Source organism: Carassius gibelio, chromosome A12, assembly GCF_023724105.1.
Source record: "Carassius gibelio isolate Cgi1373 ecotype wild population from Czech Republic chromosome A12, carGib1.2-hapl.c, whole genome shotgun sequence".
NCBI lineage: Eukaryota > Metazoa > Chordata > Actinopteri > Cypriniformes > Cyprinidae > Carassius > Carassius gibelio.
Window position 1 is genome coordinate 15,940,215 of NC_068382.1, and position 13,299 is coordinate 15,953,513.

A 13,299-nucleotide genomic window follows, 5' to 3' on the forward strand; every position below is an offset into this window, starting at 1 on the left:
ATATCTGTTAGCAATGATGTCAACTATATGGCTAATGTATTCCTACATGTGGAAAAAATTAAGTTCGTATAAGCAGATAAGACTGATTGACTTTTACATGGTTTAAAAAAAATATATTTCAGATGAAATGTTATTCTTTCCAGATTTCCAATCCAAGAATTCTGAATTAAGAAACGTTGCATGAGCACCAAATCAGCGTATTTGAATGATTTCTGAATGATCATGCAACACTGAAGACTGGAGAACTAACTCTTAAGAATTCAACTCAGCCAAACCCAAATTTTTGAAACAGAGCAATGCTGATCTAAACTGGAATGCTAGATCTTACCTCGTCACTGTTCCAGCGATTAGACACCACTGGCCGCATGACTTTAACACATACCACTTCCCTCATGTCCTCGTAGGACGGTTCTGAAGGTACCATGTCCCAGTATGGCAGCTGATACTCCTCAACAATACCTGCACATAAAAGAAAAAAACATTAATAAAACAAATCAATCACATTTTCAGAAAGGAGACACATAATCATGCTTTGAAATGTGTACACATTCTCATAAACCTCACATAACACATGCACAACTCACCTCCTGTCACGCATCGGCGGGCCATCTCCCAAACAATGAGACCATAGCTGTAAATATCAGCCATTATGTATGCTTGGAATTGGTTCTTATTTAGAGTCTCATCCAGGACCTCTGGTGCCATGTACCGCCGTGTCCCCATCCTTGTGCTCAGAGGGACATCCACCTCATTGGTATCACTAAAACAAATGCAAAGTATGTGGTCAATGCATTGCAAATGGTTGCATGCTAGCTGTAAATGGAGTATGCTTCTATGCAGTTTTGTTTTTTTCAATGCCAGTGTGTCTGCATGCATGTGTGTTAGAAGAGTGTCTTCACCTGTTGTATTTCACAGCCAGGCCCAGATCAGCTATGCAGCAGGTGCCATTCTTCTTTATGAGGAAGTTTTTGCTCTTCAGGTCTCTGTGAGCGATGGCAGGTTTGCCCTGCGTGCCGTAGATCTCTGTGTGGAGGTGGCACAGGCCGCAGGCTGCAGAATAGGCCAGCCTCAGCAGGGCCTGTGTGTCCAGGGTGGTGTATTTCAGATAATCATAGAGAGAACCGTTCTCGTGGTAGTCCGTAATAAGGAAAAGCTGCGTGAACGCACCCGTGCCCTTAATATCTGCAGCTATAAAGCCTGAAACAAGATAGGAAGAATGAGTGTGAATGTTAAAAAAGAAAGGCACAAAACAATCACAGCAGAAATCATACAGAAATAGACATTAAATAAAATATCAAATCTGTAAATGTTTTATATCAGGGTACAATACTACTACTACTACTACAACAAAAAGAAAAACCTAAATTGTTCTTTTGTCCCTTCATATTAAAGTATTTTGAATACAATTAAAATGTAACATACATGTTTGACTCTGCAGATTGATCATGATTATTTTAATAGCAATGCAATGCAAGTATCATATAAAATAATTAAAATACATTTATCCAATATATGTAATGGGGGTCCCTCTTCAGTGATTTTGGCCTATTTTTGTGAACTTACCAAGTATATTTTCGTGCCTCATGAGCACCGTTTGGTAAATCTCAGTCTCTCTGAACCAGCTTGCTTCTTCACGAGTAAAGAACACTTTTACTGCCACCTTTTCTCCTCTCCAGCGACCAAGCCACACTTCTCCATACCGCCCCTTCCCGATTTGACGTACCATCTGAATTTGTTTAGCTATAGTGCGCTGGACCTGTGAATCAAAATAATTGGACAGCCATGTATTATAATGGATAAAAATTGCACAAAATTTGTTTTTTAAATCTGAGTAAAACTACAATCATTCTTATTCTTTAAACATTATGAAATTTCCATTACCTTTCCTTGCCTTTTTTTAATTATTAATTAATTTACTTAATTAAAATTTATAGCTGGAAACCACAATTTTTTAATTATCTGACATTTTTTTTGTTTTCAATGACCTTTCAAATCCCGTTCTTATTATGAAAAACATGTACAGTTTCTCACCAGCAGGGGGAGCCCTGAACCAGAGCCAGTGCTGGACTGACTAATGAGATCTTTGAGAGACTCTCCTGCAGGGATGAAGGCCTCATCCTGCTCCAGATCTCTCTGGTAACGTCTCCGTCCCGTCTGCAGCTTATACCTGATCAAACAGCCACACAGATCATATAATCACCTTCAATATGATGTTACATCACAGAAGCCATTCCAAGGGATCAGTAACTTTACAGATCAGTAACTACTAGAGCTACAGTAAGTATCTGTGCATTAAGGTCAAGCATAAAAGGTGCTAATTTTACTTGACTATCTTAAACAGGTGTGCCTCTGCCCGTGTTATCAGTGTGCTGGTCAATAATTAACAGACTGAGGTGCATCTATCATTCATTTCAGCTGGCTAAACATGTCATTATGAAATAAAAGTCTCACCTGTAGTAACAAACCACGGTTATGGCTACCAAAGTGAAGCAACACACTGTCACGGAGATCATGAAGGCTAGCAAGTGGGCATTCCATAACGGAGGATCTGGATTACAATGAGAAAACGGACTTAAAAAATTGATAAGAAGAAGAAATGAGCATATTAGAATGATTTCTGAAGGATTGTGTGACACTGAAGACTAAAGTAATCGCTGTTCAGCCATTACAGGAATAAACTATATTTAAAAATATTACTAAAAAACGAAAACCATTATTTTAAAAATGTGTAAAAAATGTGTAAAGAATAAAAACGTGTGAATATGCACACAAATATTTTTTTTCGGTTCATTTTAAGTGACGTGCAACTTACTTCCTGGAATAGGAGGTGGAAGTGTGGGCTGAAGGTCTCTATTACAGAAATCGGTGGAACAGCACTCAATGGTCCGTCTGGTCTGAGCATTAGGAGAGTCCTGGACAACAATTACCACATTCAGTCAATGATAATGCTTCAGCACTTAAACATTTATTCTTCACTCTCCCGTTCATGTATTACCTTGCACTGGAAGTGAGAGCCCTCATACTTCATGCAGCCAGAGGTGAGGATAGCCTCGCCATGCTCATCCTCCTCTATGATAGCAAAACACTGGCCGTTCGTCCTGTGTAAACACACAAAGACCGTTTAAAGCAAGTGGAAAGTAGCTGGTGTGAACAGCAGGAAAAGCATACGGTGTACTCACTCGCAGGTGTTGTTCGTGGCATCTTCGGGGCAGTGGCCTGAGCAGTAGCAGCTAAGGAAGCGGGCAGCATCCTCGGGGGCCACGGTGGACCCATCCCCTGCCTGGGGTCTCTTTGGATCCGATCCGGGCTTGACTCCAGTGCCGTGAAGCATGTAGTCTGGGTTCTGCCCGCCTAGATGGGTTGAAATATGAAACATCAGACTTTAGACTGCCTAGAATTTAACTGTCTCTAATAAAATCATCATAATTGCACATGATTACACAAACATTGAGTCATATCAAACATTTTATTAAAGCAGTAAAACTGTAAATCAAAACCAAACCATATATATATATATATATATATATATATATATATATATATATATATATATATTTATAAAAACACACACTTTTTAAATACAGATTTTTATACACGCACAAAAAAAAAAAAAGAATTCACAGCCACTTGGAAACAAAACCCCTCTTATTCACTTCATGTTGTGCTAAATTATACTGGAAGGAATCTAAGGATCTTAGATAAATATGTGGGAGTGAGGAAAACAGATCACCATACACTGTGAGTAAAAGAGGGCGATAAGGATTGAAAACTGGAACAAAGAGAAAAGGAGACAAGCTGATTTCTCCGTTGTAACCTGATCCGTCTGAGTGCGTGAGCATTTGTCACAGACAGACAGCCCCAGGCACAAAGACTCATGTGTTTAGTATTGCTGTGGGTGCTTCCTCTTAAAGCCCTGCTGCTCGTCCTGCAGGTCCGGGCAGGCCTGAACCCAGTCAAAATAAGCCCACACTAAAACAGGCATACTGCTGTTTAGTAAAACACCGCATTCCACACCTAGGATCTCATTACTAGAGCCGCACTTCAGACCCGTCCCACATAGACTCCTTCAGTCTTCTCTCTGAATATTAACAGAAATCTCAGATGGAGACGAGAGAGTCCCTCTGAATCACAGTGCCTCACTTCCCACAGTAGTGGGGCAAATCCAAACAAATATAAATATCATACTCCATCCAGTAGGCAGATCTCACCTGCTATCAGCAGAGTTTCACGACAGCAACACCTCATAGTCATATCAGCTGGGGTGGAGACCACTAAACTGATATACAGTCTGATAAAACAGAAGCGTGGAGCCAGGATGCTTTAAACCCTGAGAGCTGATACCAGCCTGGGGAATGAAGAGGACGTGGTACAATAATATCGGAGGAAGAGAACAAACAAACCGCTTGTTAAACATCTACAGGAGAATCACACTACAGGAGAATTCAGTGAGATTCTCATAAATAAATTGTTTCTGTTAGGGCTTCGATACATTCACATTCAGTGCAATCAATGAGGGCAAACTCCTGAAAAAGCACATTTAAGTGCAGTTACAGCTGCTTCTGTGAGATGCTTGTATGCTACTACAGCGTTGTTGACAGAAGCAAAGAGCAATAAGTGTAATAATATATGTAAAAATATGGGAATACTATATCTCAGATATGACAGAGAATTGTGTTAGAAAAGAACAAAAAAGCAAGGTTTGTAGAAGTTGTGAGCTGAATCTCATGAAAACATGACCAGATCACATAGCATCCCCAAAATTAACAAGTAAAAAACAGAAAAAATAAAATAAAAATTAAGGCATATATATATATATTTTTTTCTTCTTCTTTTTTTACAATTCTACAGTAAAGCAGAAAGTTTACTTTACTATTACTGTTTAATTTAACCATCAGAAACTTAAGGTACTACAACAAACGCATAAATAGTCATAATATAAATAATAAAATATACTATAATATACTTATTATGCTTCATTATCATTATAAAAAGAAATATATAAAACTTTAATTTTCCTAAAAAAAATTAAAAAAAGACTTTTAGCACAAAATAATGTCCTTCATTTTGATGTTTGGCTGAAATATGACCAGAGCATGTTTTATGAGATTCACCCAGGGACTTGAAATAATGTGAGTGGAGAAACATCATGCACAGCCAGAAATAAAAGTGTGCTTGACAATGCGGTGGCTATAATCAGATTTATTGAGTGGGAACCTGGAACAGATGTGTCAAACATGATAAGATGTTACTCAACACCAAGTCAATTTGTGGAAATTCTCTTACAAAAGAACGTGTCATGAAACATTCTGTTGAATGGCCTGAAGCTGAAATGGTGAGAAGTGGGATTAGGAGGCAAAGTGAAAGACCAGATTAGGGACACAAGAGACAGGATTATAGAGTATAAATGTGAGGTTGAAGACCAGGTCGAGTGGCACGAGCTCTGGAGACTGATCAAACACTCTCAGGTCCTCCTCTGTTTTCATGTAATGCTTTGTCTCTTTGTGTATGAGTCAGTCCATTCATATGCTCCACTCCTGCGATAGCCAGCGATATAAATCTCCTGTTTATGTGTCATGGTTCGGTTTCTGCACTTGAGAAATGTTCATTTGAAGCCATGAAGGCGTCCCACGGCCCCCTCCATTAGGGCAAGATTCAAAATACACGGCAAAAGCATTTGATGTAACACCTTTGATCACTTCACAGTTTAGTCCAGGCGCCGTTGCTGTCACACAGGGCCCAGTGTGATAATGGAGATGGAAACCGGTAACATAAACATGGTGGAATAGAGACAGGAAAAAGAAAGAAAGAAAAACAGTATCGCTCTGAAAGCCTTGCTCTCAGCCAGTAAATTGAAGGAATGCGATCATGTAGTCAGAAACATGCTTTTAGCAGTGACTGTAAAAGGCAGGACAATCTTTTATGATGTTTTGAGCCCTACACGTCCTAACAGCTACAATGCACAGTTAAGCACAAGCTAGATTCCCGCAACCACAACAACGGCACACAAACAACCGCAGGGCGCAGGAATGTTATCTGTGCTGAAACACATAAAACAGGTTTCAAGCCAGAAGGGTTACTAAATCAGAGCAGATGCGACTTGTTGCACATCTCTGAAGTACCTCTAAGGAACTGAGTGATTCATTGACATTGAGAAACCACTGAATACATTTGCTCTCCTTCCCCCTTTCTGCGTTTTCCTTGGCTCGTAGAGACTGATCTACAGAGCATTGCCATGCTCCTACATGTGTGCTTGATTCTGGCTCGCCGTCACCGTGGAGTCTGAGGTCTGGCAGTACTCAGGCAGTAATGAGTCCTGCTGACCGCATTCTCCCAGCCTGTAGGCAGCTCGGCTCAGACTCCGCCAGCCTCTTAAAGAGACACTTCGGCTCCATTTTCCATGCAGTCTGCCTAAACATATACACATCTCTCTACAGTTACGCATCCAATCGAAGTAGGTGGTGAAGCAACAGTAAAGACAATCAGATTTTATCATAGTCATCGTATTTGGACATTTAAGACACAGTTCAAAATCAAAGCACTAAACATCAAAATATCAAACCAAGTGGGATCTGCAAAGAAAGTGATGTTTCCCAGAACTAACTTTTCTAAACTACTACTTTTTTTTTTTACAGTTCACCCAAAAAGTTAAATTCTGTCATCGTTTACTCACACTAGTGTCATTTCAAACATTCTGAATGACTTTCTGTGGAAAACAAAAGAAGAGATTTTAAAGAATGTCTCTCTAAATATTTATTCTTTTATTTTTTTGGTTCATGCAATGAAAATCATTGGGGACTAGTGTTGTTTTGGATGCTACTGACTTTCATTATATAGAGAGAACAGCTTAAACATTCTTCAAAATATCTTCTTCTGTGGTCTCAAGGTAATTTTTTATGGATGTATGAAGTCAGTTCTCTTCAAGTTCAAACAGGTGTCCTAACAGGACAACCACTTGCGTAGTTTATCATACTAAATGCAAATGTTCCACAAAACTCGACAACCAGAAAGTTTTTACAAAGACATTTTTATTTTTTATTTTCAACAACATATCTATGTTTATGTGAAATGGTTTGAATGAAAATGCTAAATTTCGTTTGCTTGCGGTAAATACGATGGGGCTCGAAAGTTTGGGCACCCCTTGCAGAATCTGTGAAAAGTGAATAATTTTCAACAAATAAGAGAGATCAAACTAAATGCATGTAATTTTTTATTTAGTACTGTCCTGAGTAAGATATTGTACATAAAAGATGTTTACATTTAGTCCACAAGAAAAAGAAATTGCTGAAATTATTAAAATAACCCACTCAAAAGTTTGGGAACCCTTGGTTCTTAATAATGTGTGTGGTTACCTGATGATCCACGACTGTCTTTCTGTTTTGTGATGGTTGTGCATGAGTCCCTTGTTTGACCTGAACAGTTAAACTGATAACTGTTCTTCAGAAAAATCTTTAAGGTCCTGCAGATTCTTCAGTTTTCCATCATTTTTGCATATTTGAATTAGGGATGGGTACCGAAATCTGGTACCAATATGGCACCGGTACCTATGGAACCAGTATGCACCGAACCGAATCAGCACACAGATTTTGGTGCCTTATTTCGGAATATCTGTATCTGTGCAGTTCTTTTTCATAAATAGTTTACAAAAGGTCACGAGGGAGCAATCCGTTTTTCATCTACTGTAAAGTTTTCCCTCCGTTCACCGCTCATCAAACCACAGCTGTTTCCTCCAGCGACAATCTAGCTCTTAACACATATGAACGCATACTTGAATTATATTCAATTTAAATATTCTTAATCTAATTAAACATACTTTATGCATACACTACTGTGCAAAAGTTTTAGTCTTAGGCAGTCTGTTATCAGAGTGCATGTGCATTCAACAATCTCACTAGAATATTATTAAAATGAATGGCAAAATTTATGTTTGGAAAAGTAAACTGATATTTCCTACTGACACATTACAGGAAAAGATATAAATAACTGGCCTAAACCCCTTTTTTAGGGTGAAAATACATCATGAAATCATGAAATACATTTATTAACCATTAAGAGTAAGAGAAGCTTGGGAAATGGGAGTATCCAAGAAGCGTATGAATGCTATGGATTTATTTTAAATATTTGTAATGTTCTTTAATGTTATCCTTTTAAGGCTTTTTTAAATTGTATGTATTTATTTATTTATTTTTATAGAAGTATTGGTTCAGGCACTGTTTAGGCACCGGTACCGTTTTAAAAGTATCGAAATGGCACTGGTATCGAATAAAACCCAATCGATACCCAACCCTAATCTGAACTCTTTTAAAAAAGGTTCAAACATTCAATGATGCTCCAGAAGGAAACAAGATGCATTGCAAATTTTGGAATTTGAAGATCAAGGTAAATTGTACTTAATTTGTGTTCCGGGAAACATACAAATATCTGTTGCTTAAGAAGGGCAGAAGTAAATGAAAAAAAAAATATTGATTTCAACAAAACAGGAAAAATTTGGCCATCTTCAATTGTTATCAAAAGTTTTCACCCCCAACTCTTAATGCATCTTGTTTTCTCCTGGAGCATCAGTGAATGTTTGAACCTTTTTTAATAGTTGTGTTTGAGTGCTTCAATTGTCCTCAGTGTGAAAAGATGTATCTCAGGACAGTACTAAATAAAAAATAACATGCATTTAATATGATCTCTCTTATTTTTTGACATTTTCACAGATTCTGCAAGGAGTGCCCTAACTTACGAGCCCCACTGTATGTATATACACATACATATATATATATATATATATATGTGTGTGTGTGTGTGTGTGTGTTTTTATATTTTTTAAGATCTTGCAACAATGTTTTTTAAATGTGGTATAAGTGTCCACATACTTTAAAGAGCCTTTATTTCATGCCATTGTGTTTCTTGAACAAGGTCAGCATAAGATGAGGCAGTAGCTGAAGCTTTAACTGTGATCTGTAGGGTAAACATCTGTGGTTTGACCCTATTAAAGCAGAGGGTAGAGTAGGCAGCTCAGACGCTATTGAGGCTGTAATGGGAGGCTGGTCATAAGGTAATCAAAGAATATGAGTGCTTCACCGTATTCACGCATTTGTGAAAGGGCTATGCTAGCAGCTTCTGGTTTCTGTAAAGTACAAAAATGACAGCAAGACTGCAAAGGAGCTGTTCTTTAGCTGTAAATTTCAAAACCGCAGACTGAAAAGTACTACGCTTTGTGGATCAATCTCCATGTGTTCTGTGTTGTAGCTATTATTGCTCAGTGCTGCAGTAAGACTTAACAGGAAATGATGCAATAAGCCAGCCAAGTCTCTATGAGGGCGTTTGGAACGCAAGCCTATAATCAAGACACTGGTCCTCATGACAGTCTCTCAGTGTCTGCAGCAGAAACGTAGGAGAGGGTAAATAAAAACACAAAAATCCTCCGAGATGTCCTTGTGCCAAAATACATCACTGGGTATCCATTAGATACATCAAAATAACATGTGAATCATGCTTCCTTGAGGGAAGACACGTAGGAGGTTTGCTCTCCTTTGAAAAGCTGAAATATTAGAGACATTTATTTATTTAATTCTACACCGGTTATTCATTCGAATCTGTACGTTTACAACAAAAAGAAACCGAACGATGTGGAAAGGCCAGGCTTTAGGTTGTGGGCTGGCAGGAACGACTTAAGCTTTAAGTGGCAGTTAACCTGAACCTGCCATTATTATTTATTTACTTTCATTTCTTTAATAAAGATCATTCTAATTATCACATGGGCTCCCATTTCAGGGCAAAATCCCCCAACACATAAGAATCCAGCACCAGCTTGAAGACCAGCTTGTTAAAAATGGAAGGCGAGGGAAGGAAGAAAGAGAACATGTGGAAAACAACGGCCTGCCTGACACAGACCAATAAAGTTTGCTGCCTTTATGAAAGTAAAGCTCTAATGGGCTCGGAGACACCTCTAGAGCCAAGTACCTAACAGCAAGCTGTAAAAGTGAGAGTTCAGACCGCCTTTAACAGGCTCCTGCGCAGCACTGCTGAACACATGCTCACTGGAGTGAACGCATGTCATTTTACAGAGGCTCAATGGAGGTCTCTATTCAAATGCTTTGGAAATTGTGGTCAACAAAAATAAGGAAAGGACCAGTCACGTGCACCATCACAGCCCTTCATTGTCAAACAATAACAATAATTTCCGGAGAACAGCTTGCATTTGGCATCTTTAGTCCACTACCTGTCAGCCAGCACAATACAGGAAATAGTTAAAGAGTCAGGGAAACTCACAGCACCGACAATAGACTCAACAAGCTTCCTGTAGTTGGGCCCGGGCGCGCGGCCCAGTGTGGTAGAGCAGTGCATCATGGGAAATGAAAGCAGAGGGACAGAATGACTGACTCAACGAGTGATTCATTTAAAACTAATCACAATTTATTCATAGGAATGTAATGATAGTTTAAAATCTGCCTAATATCAATAAGCAAATCAGTTTTTCATGGTTATGTTTTCATGAAAATAACCGATAAGCCGATAAAAATTTAACTAAACTAAATTAAATAAGAAACACCAAACCTAAAATTGTTTTAAATTTAGACATTACAAAATTTAGTAAACAGTCTGAAAAATACGGAATATTTAATTTGAGATTTGCTGAAGATTTGCTATATTCATTTATTAAATGGTCGTAAATAAAACATTCTTTTAACATACAGTATCAAACGATATTCATTTTGAGATTTACTAAGGGTTTAATATGTTCGTGCAAAAAGGTCATGAATGGGAAAACCGAACCAAACTAAAGCTGTAAAACAAATCAAGGAGTGATCTCAATAGTACCATATAACCTAGTACGTAAAAATGCCTCAATTTGACTGTTCGGGTCTCCTCACAGTTAAGTAACTAGATCCTCTTACTGCCAGTTTTCCTCTCCTGTGAGGCTCAACCTCACCTTCTCCTCTAAAGGCAGATTCCATAAGGTAATAATAATAAATTCCATAAAGTTCATTTATTAGCTACAAGATTGAAAGCCTGTGTTAAATGTGTTGAATGACATGGCATTTCTCAGAGGAACGTGCCGCCATATGCAGTAAGCAGACATTTTTCTGTGTTACATATCGGCCTGCCCTCAGGTTAGCTTCCAAAAGAAAAAGAAAAAAAAAAACACGCTCTGCAGCATTCATCATCTGCAGTTCAACTCTCACCCTCTCTTGTTCTCAATGGCATTCAATTCTCCCTCATCATTTAACAGGAACCTTTGCAATGACCGAGGGTAGCTACCCTTTGTTTTAAAGGCTCTGGTTAACTTTACGAGTGAGAAGAAATCACTGCCATTTCTTCTTTTGTTCCTTTTCAGGGAGGGAAACAGCAGAAGAAGAATATATTTAAAGAGGCTAAACTAGGCTTACAAGCAAACAGGAAGGTTAAAATGGCGTCAGGGCAGTGAACAAAAACAGTTCAAAGTGTTGTACCAAACAAAAAAGGAAAATATAGTTAAATTGCATTTGCACCCCAGAGACTTTAATTTGCCTTGGTCATTTCCTTTTGTTTACAATATTATGAGCTTAACTCTAAAAGGAGTTAATGGGAGTTGTGAGCTTTGACATAAACTTCTTAATCTCTTGCAATCTGTTTTTTTTTCTAACAGACTCCGTAGAGTCTCTAGTTCTGATGGGAGGAAAACTCTCTCTCCCATGGCTTTTCTGTTGCCAAGAATAGACAGCGTTTATGACTCCAAGATATCATTGCCTAAAATAGAGAGGCACTTCGATAAATAAACTTCAAAGCGCTAAACAGAAACAGATAGTAAGACCTCATGACATCAGTGGGCAGCTTTCAGACCTAAACAATGAATCTACTGTTTTTAAGCAACAAGGGTGGACAACTGCAAAATTGCTGAGTGATGTTTTGAAGCCTGGAAAACTTGTTGACTGTATAACAACATATTATGTAAGAAAGTATACTTTGACTCCTAGCTAGGCTCATATGGAATCTGTGCCCAAAAAATCTCCACAGAACACGGCGCGGTTCTCAACAGAACTCCACCCACCAGTGACACATTTCTATGCATCCAAAACATGTTTGGAAGTGGACCTGGAAGTGACAGCATTTGCCTGAAATACACACATCTACAATCCTGTCTGCCCATTTACACACTCTTCCCCCATTCCTCTACTTAACATATAAACGCACACAATTTCAAACCAATCACCCAAACCTTTGTTTCTAAGCACAGCCAAATGTGACCAAAACGACCTCTTCACACCTGAGCCCGAAGAAGTGTATTCTCCAAAAACAATCATTGCTGAGATAACAATTGCCTAAGGACAATGTGAATGCCACATAACAGTCTCTAATTCAGACCGTTACATTTGAGAGAAAACAGTATGCAGATCTTCATGTCTGCATTTACCTGAAATGGAGGCAAAGTCTCCATTACTGACAACCCATATGAGAGAAAATCAGAAGGTCATCAAATCAATAAACTTAAATAACGTAATTCAGATTAATATCCTGGCAGATAGTGTTTGTTTGCTAATGCATTGCAAATGTAAAGAGACAGATTCTGAGCTTACGGGGCCTGATGAGAATAAAAAGCGAGGCCATTACTGTGCTATGTTTTTAAAGGCCACCATCCATTAAAACAGGCTTCTGCAAACACTGGGTATCATCCAAATACGGCAAAATCAATTCTCCTGCTGCCTCAGTCTGCGTTGTATTATAAATTGCTGCTGCACTTCTATTGTGCATCCAGATGAAACAAAACAGATGACCCTTCCAGTCATCTGCAGTTTTCGCCTTCTTCCCTCACTCAAACAAAACCCCAAAAAAAACAACAACCACATTTTTGTTTGCTATGGGGGTTTGTGATTCAAAACAGACATTCTGCAGCTACTGCCAAGCGTCTGCTTGGTCTGCTGGTCAAGTGTAGACACTTTAACAATAATGGAACTGGCTTACCCTCAGCCGACGGCGAAAGAAGGACGGCAGCTCCCAAAACACCAAGGACGATGACCATGGAGGTGCTTTTTATCATGTTGGTTGAGATCTGAAATTATATAGCTGTCTTGCTCGTGCTGAACTCTCACTTTCGAGACAAACAAAGTCACCAGTTAGGTGTGAAGGTGAGTAGACTGACGAAAAGTTTGTGATGTGATGATGACTTCAAGGCCTCTTTACAGCCTTCTCTTGTTTAAGGCCCTGTAATGAAGAGAGAGAGGAACACGTATTAATGTTTCAGAACCATCATTGTGACATGTTTCATTGCTCAGTGCCAGAAAGCAAGCTCGACAGAGAGAACTGGAATGCCATTTAAATTCGTTTGCACTTCTA

The 13,299-nt window shown here is 38.7% G+C and overlaps 1 protein-coding gene across 1 annotated transcript in view; it reads right to left on the reverse strand.

The window, feature by feature from the left end:
- The window catches only part of LOC128025288 (bone morphogenetic protein receptor type-1A), a 34,730-nt gene that overhangs the window by 2,207 nt on the left and 19,224 nt on the right, over positions 1–13,299 (reverse strand). The window contains exons 3-12 of the mRNA XM_052611499.1: positions 12,928–13,167; positions 3,180–3,351; positions 2,996–3,098; positions 2,813–2,912; positions 2,452–2,548; positions 2,032–2,167; positions 1,564–1,756; positions 900–1,197; positions 585–760; positions 329–459 (exon numbers count right to left, since the gene is read on the reverse strand). Coding sequence (XP_052467459.1) covers positions 329–459; positions 585–760; positions 900–1,197; positions 1,564–1,756; positions 2,032–2,167; positions 2,452–2,548; positions 2,813–2,912; positions 2,996–3,098; positions 3,180–3,351; positions 12,928–13,003 — 1,482 coding nt within the window. The 5' untranslated portion in view covers positions 13,004–13,167. The remainder of the gene's footprint in view (positions 1–328; positions 460–584; positions 761–899; positions 1,198–1,563; positions 1,757–2,031; positions 2,168–2,451; positions 2,549–2,812; positions 2,913–2,995; positions 3,099–3,179; positions 3,352–12,927; positions 13,168–13,299) is intronic.